At 47.9% G+C, this 9,996-nt stretch overlaps 1 protein-coding gene across 1 annotated transcript; it reads right to left on the minus strand.

Moving 5' to 3' along the window:
- Positions 1 to 7,788: 7,788 nt before the first annotated feature.
- Positions 7,789 to 9,610, minus strand: LOC106643308 (uncharacterized). Its single transcript, XM_014358393.2, has 2 exons — positions 8,691 to 9,610; positions 7,789 to 8,182 (listed from the first exon to the last, which is right to left on the minus strand). Exons 1-2 carry the CDS (start codon positions 9,608 to 9,610, stop codon positions 7,789 to 7,791), a joined length of 1,314 nt encoding a protein of 437 aa, XP_014213879.1.
- Positions 9,611 to 9,996: the final 386 nt, after the last annotated feature.

Below are 9,996 nucleotides of genomic sequence, written 5' to 3' on the forward strand. Positions count from 1 at the left end.
TGACCCTGGCCGAGCTCTCTCTCTCTCTCTCCTTTTGACTCGAATGTGTTTTTTACCAACAACGCGTGTATATAGTTACAGGCCGTGCATCCACCACTACTCGAGTACACGCCAACAGAGCGCATAGTATATACGACGGCGATGGGCCAGGGCCACGACGATGTCCCCGCGTGGCTTCGCAGGGGGGCCGCGACCGCCTATACTCGGGGTGTATACGTATACCCACCCGGACCGCCTCCTGTTGTGTTTGAGCAAGAGACAATTATAAATTTCTTGCTCGCGTCACATTATTGCGCCAGCAGTCATACCTGTATATATATAGATACACCCGTACCTACGTATAAGATGTATAACGAGAGGACGACGTCGATCGTACGGGCCATTTTTTTTCCCGTTGGTTTTTTTCGTGGACGATTACGCGCGCAAGCTCGCAATCCCTATATGTATTGTAGGTGGTGCGGGTATCTCTAGGTATAGGTATTTTTGTTTCGTACCGAGGAAGGAGAAGGGAGGGAAAGAGAGGGCAAATTTATTGAACTGCTTTACGAACTGCTGACGCAGAGGAATGGCAATAATGGACTCGTAGTCGCCACCACTCGATTGTCATATAGCGCGGTATTTTATGGAGTCGCTGGAAGACTCCGACGCAGTGTTGTTTCGGGCTTCTATTTGCACAAGGAACATTTGGGTCCTTCGTTTGTTATGTAATGGTATTGGTTAGTGGCCAAATCTGTACGTATTCTGAACCGGGAAGATACACTTGGTGCAGTCAAGGTGTAACCCTTGAATTACCAAAGAAAACATATTTCTCGGAACCATAAAACACACCAGTCGTTAACCGTTTCATTGGGTAACCATTCGATGATTGAAAAAAGGAAAGGAAAAAAAACTAAAGAAAACCATACCTTATCGTTACCAGATGATCACCAGATAAAGATAATCCCTCCCGTGCAAACACACAATCGGGGAGAAAAAAAAGGCGAGAAATCCCAGCTCAAAGGGACCGGAGCGCGCATACACTTTAACATATATATGTATGTGCCCATCTGTATGTATTTTTTTTACAACGGCCAAAGCGTCGGTGTTGGAGTGAGCAAAAGCACCTCGTAAAACTCGAGCAGCGCTTAGGATAATGCGCACGCAGACAGCTCCACGGCGAGAGAAAAAAAAAAAAAAAAAAAGGCCTAGCAGCCGAGGAAAGTCCTCCTTTCGGCCCGTAAATTTGCAAGACGATTCCTCAAAGCCGTCACGGTCGCTGCTGCGGGTGGCCCATCGGCTTCTCTCCCGGCGGAGCCTATATCTTCGGTATCGGCGCCTTCCCCCCTCGCGACTGACTCTCTTCCGCGTCCACATTATACGCATGGGGACGCTGTTACGTCTCCCGAGCGTGAAACGATGAGATAAAGTGAGCTCGAGCTGGACTTTTTTTTCTTCTTCTTCTTCGTGTTGGGCTTCTTGGGCGAGACGTCCACTTTTGTGGGAAGCGCAGTTTACCCGATGAAAGTAATCGGTTCGCATTTGTACGGTTGACCTGCAGGGGCAAACGATACCATACCCCCCTCGATGCAATGTATCTTGGCGACGGAGATCATACAATTTAGTGCTACGATTGATACTTTACGCAATCACTCAAATGATTTCTCGTGAATCATATTTACTTACGTGTTTTTTTTTTGGTGAGGAAAAAAAAATAGTAATAGGCCATCGGGGTCATTTGCGTTGATTGATAATGAAAAAGCTAGCCACCGCAACCCGCTCGAATGATGGAACACACGACACTAGGCTACGGAGCCTATTCCTATAATATGTATGTTTTAAACGCTGATGGTCGGGCAAGTCGATGTAGAGCCGAACGGCGGATGGGCAGAGGTGCAAAGTCGAGAGTCGGTGAAAACACGCAAAAAGGAGCAGCCGAGGAAAAGGGTATCCTTTTTTTTTTCTCCAAGACGTTGTCGACGAGACGACAAAAAGAAGAAGAAAAGGAGCGAAGGGAAGGACATGGGCATGCAAGGGATCGCGTCGAGTGGTCGTTCGAGCGCGCTGATAGCGATATCTGTGGGCGGTGCGTGCGTGTGGTCCCTCAACCCCCGGCCGACCTATACCTACCATGCCGAGCTTGGCTTTTTCTCTCCTTACTCCACTCTCCACCTCCTCCTCCTCCTCCTCCTCTTCTCTTTCTTCCACCCTTCGACACTGTCGCGCGCACACTCGACACACTCCCCTCTTTCGGCCCCGGCTACTCTCGCGCTGGCTCGCTATGCACACCTTTTTTTCCCCCCTTTTTCCCTTTTCCGATACCCAGTCTCCGTTTCAGCTTCCTCGATCGATTCGAATTTACACGTGGGTTGTACACTTTCCGTTTCCCCTTTTTATCGGTTATCGCTCTCGCAACGATTTACATAGACCGGGGGGGGGGGTTCGCACCCCCCCCAACCCCATCCCCCCTGGACTCGTTAATTGAAGCAAAGATCCCACGTAATCGTACGCTGTTACTTGTTTTTGATACCGAATCGAACGATTATTGTACATCCCCGTGCCAATGGTCTTACTTTAATGGTTCTCAATACGATTTGTAATGGTGTGCACAGGAAGAAGGCCCATTTTGACTATTTTTTCGTAGGATGGATGATATACTTAAACGAAGATTGATTTGTTTTTGTATGTAATTGTTTCCTGGAGGGAGAGCTAGGACATACCTCATTATATAGGTTTACCCTAAAAAATGGGGTGAGTTAGTTGTAGGCTGTAGATTAAGGGGTAACTCATATAGTTCCTCTTTACCAACCCCTCCCCTGTACCGAGTTGTCCTTTTTCGTATCAACATGCAAATTTCTACTTTTTTTTAACGCTTGTATCACCAAGTTCTGACATTGTTTAGCACACGACTGAAACTGATCCTACTTCCTTGTTCCTTTTATCTATTAAAGACAAATGAACCGTGATTATCTTTGGAGTGGCTACTTTACAAAAATTGTACGAATAAAAGTTATATTTATTTTTCCATCCCCTCGTTTCATTGAGTAATCAATAAAATTTCACCTACGAGCTGAGAGCCGGTAGTTAATGTGTTTAAAAAGATAAAAATGAGTCAAGGATTGGAGCCCAGAACTCGTGATTTCAGATCCACGTGAAATTTTCATGAATGGACTACAACAATGGCGTTCGCTTCCTGTAAATCACAGAGCATAAAAAATCTCTCAGCAATTTTTTAAAAATTTAGGGCGAAAAAAAAAATAGAAACGAATAAACACAACCGGCACACCACAAATCCAAGCAACTACATAAGCAACGAGCCTCTGAATAATGTACTTGAAGCAACAGCCTCGGTATACACACACGAACCCGAGAGGCTTCGAGCGTTGGTCACTCAATTAATGCGAAATAGTTAGCCGTCCTTCTGCGCGTATCTCGCGTTGCACGTACATTATTAAGGGTATATATATATACCCGCGAGAAGAAGCTGCATCGCCACTTTGCGTGCGAGCCATACCATATACCGTATATATATACCGATAGCGCGGAACTCGCAGAATCTTTGGTTACTCGACTACCACTACTACTATATCCACGTACTCACTCAAGAAAATCTGCCGGCTGCTTGATGCGAGCGCATCGCCACCTCGATGTCTTCAGTACGGTGTGTACCTATACCAACGTGTGCGCGCGAGCTTGCATCGGCTTGAATTTCCCGGTGTATAAAATACCAAAGAGCCTGCCTCGTGTGGCAGCACATCAACCCCCGCCTTCACCCCTTAATCTTGCCTATTACATCTTCTTCTTCTTTTTCTTTTTTTCTTTTTTTTTTGTTTTGGTCGTAAGTACAGTCGCGTTGTCTATTGTAAATGCAGCCGTACGTACGATGAATCCTCCAAGAATGTGTATAAATGCGTGCACGAATCGAGAAGCAGTGGCTGTTTGGAGCGCAGGGACTTAACGACGTCATGTTCTACGTGAAAAAGAGAAGGAGCTTGTCGTTAAAAATCTGGAAAATTTGATGTTCATAGGTGTGTGTCGTGGCTACACGCGGGAGAGTAAGCGAGGATCGTTCGGGGATCGGTTGCGCGATATCTTTATCGGCATCGCTCTCCGTGTGGCTCCTTGTATAATGAATTTTTCCAAAGTGTCTTTTCTCGGTAACCATACGTACCGTTACTTCGGATTCTCGTAACGCCTTTTTTGGAACAGATTTCTCTTAGTTCGTGTGTTCGGCTTGTTGTACTCCCATGATTCTAGGCTAATCTATGAAATACACCGTTCTATCTGGTGATGTTGTTTCATTCGGGCTCGAAATTATATTTTTACTATACTGTGATGTATTTGTTCCAGAAACACTTGGTTGTACCTACCAAGGGGCTGCGCACCACTCAACTTCTTGAAAAGCATTGCATAATCCTCCCAAAGACTTTGAAAGCCTACTGAAAAATCTTAGTCTTCTGTCAATCAGCCTATATAATTCAAATTCATTCCGGATGGCCATAAGTCACTCTTCGTTCATCAAGTACACGGAATTTCGTAAGGGATTGAGCGATTCATAAAAAAAAATGACTTTCAACATCAAAAAATCACTTTTACCCGCACAAAATACCAAAGATGCATTATACATAAAGCAGCTACCCGTGTACACATTAGAATCAAACACAAGCCCGTGGGCCGTACTGCCGCGTAAGTTAACGTCGTACGCGTTGGAGTAAGAATTTTTTCGCCCTCAGCAAGATTCCAACGCAACCGAGTCAGTAAACAGCTTACTTCCGAATTGCACCAAAAAGTGCATACATTTGCATACACGTCCGGTGTGCTCGTTACCCGTATTTTTTCATGGGCGATCCGGTAATCGCGTATACGCGTATCATTCCCCCCCACCAGCAACGGCAGCGATCGCTCAAGGTTTGACTTTTTAGACGAGTCATGAATTACACGGACGCCCACGAATGTGGTTTTTTTTTTCTACTCCCATTTTTCTGCTCGTCTCTGGGTACGATCCGATTTCTCATCGTCGTCATCTGTAATTAACCGCTCGCCCAGACGACCTGCTCCACATTATGCCGCCCCCCCCTCCCCCCGACAAGTTTTGATGTACGACGATACTACTACCTGTACCCAGTGATGTTCCGCGGATATATACATTACTCATGTAATGCGTTTACGATTGAGACTTTTTGTTCGATTATTGGATTGGATTCGAATCAGTGCAACGGTTACTTTGTACATGTACCTGTACGTATATGTTTGGGGGGATTGAAAATTATGTTTTTCCATTTAGTTGAGGACTAAATGGCACAAGACAATAAACTCGTTACAAACGATTCAATGGGTTTTAAAATAAAGAGGCACATTTTGTTTTGCTGGTCAATTTATTGCATCAGCACATCTTACTGATATAATGAAGTAATGGGGTATACCTTGGTTGGTCCTACACAAAAGTTCAGATCAACTTTAAGAACACATGGTGCACCTCTAAATCTCCTGTATGCATACACGTCCCACGTAACCACTGTACTTTAATCAGAGCATCGAACGATCAAGTCCAACAATGTCACGAGAATTAAAAAAAAAAAAAACAGTGTAAGGTACGCCCAAAGTTCAAACATGTAAAAACACGAAGAACAAAAGCAAAGCGAGTGGAAACGCGTGAAACCGCTTGTTCCGTGGAAAGGCGCTTGTCCGATTGCCTTGGCACTGCTGCTGTTACTCTCGGGAAGGAGAGAGAAAAATCACTCTCTGAAAACGGTTTGCCAACGAACGAAGGAGAGAGAGAGAGAGATAAATGAAAAAAAAAAGTATAGAGAGAAAGATTGCTTAGCAGTCAAACGCGGCGCAAGAGACAACAACCCGAATGCTTAGGTATATCTTCTTCCGAGTTTATCGCTCGAGCAGGAGAGGAACAAAAAAAGAAAAGAAAGAAGACGTGCGCGCGGGAGAGAGCAGAGCGAAGGCGAGAACGGATAAAAAGGACCAACAGAGGAGGATAGCGAAAAAAAAAAAAGAAAAAAAAAAAAAGAGAGATAAAAGCAGGGCACAAGCAGCGGGAAGGGAGGGGTGGGCCGAGCGAGTCAAAGGTAACCCTAAACGCATCTCGGTATCATGTCCGCGAGCACCTGGGCGGCTCTGTCTTTGTAACACGATACTTACGCGTTTTCGTTCATGCGAGACCTGATGCGCACTGGGTGTTGTATCATGTATGCGTATCCATGTATACATACACGTTTGATGGTACGGTCAATACGTTGGATCAACTCTCTCGCACAAGCTGATTTTTCACCAACAAAATGTTAATAATACACATACTGTCACGTTACAGTTGCACAATAGCGTTTTAAATGTCGATGGGGTATAAAAAAACACGGGGGAGAAAAAAAAATATAGATACACGTGCTCGTGGATAAAGAAATTAGGGGGCTGAAAGTGGACCCAATTAATTAGGGCCCACATAATATAATATATCCTCGGGCCGGACACGCACATCTCTGCGGTCCAATGTGCTGCCGAACCGGCTCGCGCCTAGGATGCTGTCAGCGCGGGAAAAGAGACGATATCCGACCAACGATGCCGTAGGCCGCGTACAAATTGGCATCGATACTTGTTTTTTCTCGAGTGTGGCCAAACACATACATATAGGAGCAGGGAGCATACGTTACAAAAGGACTCGCCTCGACGACGGGGATGAAAATAATAAATAAATCGAACGCGCCGGAAGGCTTGTGTGATTATCATTATGCTTTATTGCCATTTTTGTTTTCTGCCTCGTGTCCTTTGACGCGGTACCACGCGCAGTATATCATTGCATATTTTATGTACATTGTATCATCAGTTTGCTTACGTATGTAGGGACAAAAAAAGAGAGAGGGAGAGTGGGGGCTTACCCCATGAAAATCAGATTATATTTTAATGCATATAGTATGTGTGTACGTAATGATTAATTTAAAAAAAAAAAAAAAAAAACAAAAAAAAAAAATGGAATGATTAAACAATAAAGAAAAGTAATTATTACATCTTTACACTTACACGAAAACACAGATCTATCACGTGATTTTTGCGCATTCTTACACCACGCGCTTATAATATATATAATTAAGTCACAATTGTCTGTTCGCTTTTATATAACATATATATATATATATTATGTATATTTATAATGTATGTAAGTACATGATGTGTATGTATCGTTAACAGCACGAGCCTAGATTCTTAAGGATAACACACGCGCGCCGCTACACCCACACCGAACATATATTTATATGTTTATAATGAGAGAGCGACGGTGACGAGGGAATGACTTAAAAACTAACAATAATATGGAGAAAGGCAACGGACACCCGAGAGGACTTTGCAGTCGTCGCTGCTGTTCCTCCTTCATTTTCACACGCGTATACGCACACTCGCATACTACCTATATAGATTCGTTTCCGTGTGTTTGCGATGACGCGTCAAGTCGCTGAGTATTATCTTACGCTTTTTTTTTTTTTTTTTTTGCTTTTTTTTGTTCGCTCCGTGACGCGCGTCCGAAGATATTATCGTTATTTGTACAACTCGGAGATTCGGAACTCGATTTTCGGGCACGGCGTAGCGCGAAATGGACCACAATGACGCGGAGAGACAGACAAAGGGGGGAAATGGATAATTTTCACTTAAACGACTAGACGATTACAAACTAAACATGAGCTGCAGTGTCCATTCGTAGTACTTAGACGACGCACCAAATGAAAAAAAAAAAAAAAAAAAAAAAAAAAAGCCACGCACATCGCGGGATCATGATAGAGATGACACTGTGGAAAAAGGTCCCCCGGAGCGCTAGGAGGTCTCCTGCATGACGGACGCCGGTTGTGCCGCGACGACGACGATCCCGACGTGCCCGGGCGAGTTGGGCGCCGACGAGGCGGACGAGGACGGGGGCGAGTTGGCCAGCATCGACGCCCCGAGGTTGTGGGTGAGCGAGTGCCGGCGCAGATCGCAGTTGCGCCTGAATACCTTGCCGCACGAGGCGCAATGGTATGGCTTTATGTCGGTATGGGTGAGCAGGTGGGTCTTGAGGTTGCTCCGCTGGTTGAAGCTCCGGGAGCACACGGGACACTTGTGCGGCGACTCCTCCATGTGGAGGATCTTGTGGACGGCCAGGGTCCGGCTCTGGCAGAAACCCTTGCCGCACTCGGCGCACTTGAACGGCTTCTCCTTGCTGTGGATGTACCTGCGAATCAGAAGACAAACAAACACGTTCGACGCGTTGGCCTGGAAAGTGGAGGGGGGGTTGACTCTTCTCCTTTTTTTCTTTTTTTCTTTTTTCTTTTTTTATACTCTTTTGGGGGGCGTAAGTATATATGGGTATCCGATTCTTTCGGAGATTTCACCGATAGCCCGTACTCCTCGAAGCCGATGGCAATTGTATCGGGTTTCGATATACCCCGGCTGAAACCCGACACCCCGGAGCCGTACACGAAAATTACTCGCGCCTAATTAATCCCCAAGAAAATTACCTGGCGTTTCTACGACATTACCGTGCACATAGTAGCGTTGCACGTACCAAGCCATATAGGGTACAAACAAAAAAAAAAACAAAAAAAAAAAGAGAGCGAATCCCAAAACAAGTACATCTCTATAGTCACGCGTTGAAATCACCACGAAAGCACGTTGGTCCCAAAAAGTTACCGATCAAACAGACCCAAGGGAGCGTAAAAAAGGAAGAAAAATGTGGTCACCTGTGGTCCCTGAGGTGGTCCTGCCGACGGAAGGCCTTGCCGCATATGTCGCACGAGTAGGGCCTCTCGTCCGTGTGGGTCCTCTCGTGGATGAGTAGATTGTAACTCTTGGTGAACTGCCGATTGCAGAACTTGCAGATGAACTGTTTCTTGGGCCTTGAGGCCCTGCACGCCCTCGAGGGTAGCAGCAGGCCCCCAGTATCGGCGCTCGTCGAGCTCGCCTGCACCGACTGTGGGACCGATTGCACCACCCGCGAGGGACTCGCCGATCCACCCGGCGACGCCGCAGCACCACCACCGGCGACCGGCAAGGCCGACTGGCTCGCCGCCTCGGCTATCCGATGGAGCAACAACTCGTGCCCCAGGAGGGCCGGTCCCGCTGCCTCGCGCAAAAACGCCGCTGCCTCCTCCTCCTCGAGCAAGGCCAGCTCGTCGTCCGGCTCGGCAGGCACGAACTCGAGCTGCGAGTGCTCCTCGTCGTCGACGACGAAAGTCGTGCTCGGCCCGGTCCTCAGCAGCTGCAAGCTCGCCAATTGCTGTTGGGACTCTAGTTTGGGACTCCTCGGGCCGGACAATGACGGTGACGACGACAACGACGAGGAGGAGGGGGTGGCGGGGGCATTGGGTGGCGGGGCGCTGGTGGTGTTGGCGGCGGCGACAACCGCGGCCCCGCTGGCGTGGAGCCTTTGGAGGGTCACGTAGGTCTCGAGGGCCTGGAGGTTGAGGGCCGCGGCGGCCGCGTGGCCCGGGGGTAGGAGGGCGGCTCGCTGGAGGGCCGCGAGGAGGGCCGTTTGCAGGCTCAGCGAGACGCTCTGCAGCGTGAGGTTGGAGAGGCCGGCCTGCACCGGTTCCGAGGCAGTGGGCTCTGACGGGGCTGCGGCGTCCTGGTCCGTCGATCCGTGCTCCGTTGGTTGCTGCATGGCGTTCCTTTCACTGTTCGTGGCGGTGATAACGATAACAACAATAACAACAACAACAACAACAACAACAACAACAACAACGGCTCGCGGGCGTTGCTCCACTGCACGACGCGGTCAACGCAATTGCGGGCTGTCACGGCTCGGAGGTGCTGCTGCGGGCGGCTGGTGCAGCACGCCGGCATCGAGGCGGCCCGGGGACAGTGCGAGGGCGAGGTGTCGTCGTTGCTGGTGCCGTTGCAATTTTCGTTACTAGGGAGTAAGGGGAGGGGGGAGGGGAAGAGTGAAAAGCACTGGTCGACGAAAACGGGGGTGATTGCGCGGGGGACCGACACGGAAGATGCTCGCTTGGCCGTGGCGGCTCGGCAACTGCACGCGGACCCCGGCGC

The sequence above is a fragment of the Copidosoma floridanum genome, unplaced genomic scaffold (assembly GCF_036245765.1).
Source record: "Copidosoma floridanum isolate Cflo_tuat_1 unplaced genomic scaffold, Cflo_Japanese_pri ptg000009l, whole genome shotgun sequence".
Taxonomy (NCBI): Eukaryota; Metazoa; Arthropoda; class Insecta; order Hymenoptera; family Encyrtidae; genus Copidosoma; species Copidosoma floridanum.

Bases quoted from the DNA above. Each gene is read 5' to 3' on its own strand.
- LOC106643308 (XM_014358393.2), bottom strand. From the start codon at position 9,610: ATGCAGCAACCAACGGAGCACGGATCGACGGACCAGGACGCCGCAGCC. The intron at 8,183-8,690 runs GTGACCACATTT...TCTGATTCGCAG, and splicing joins GACCACCTCAGGGACCACAG to GTACATCCACAGCAAGGAGA.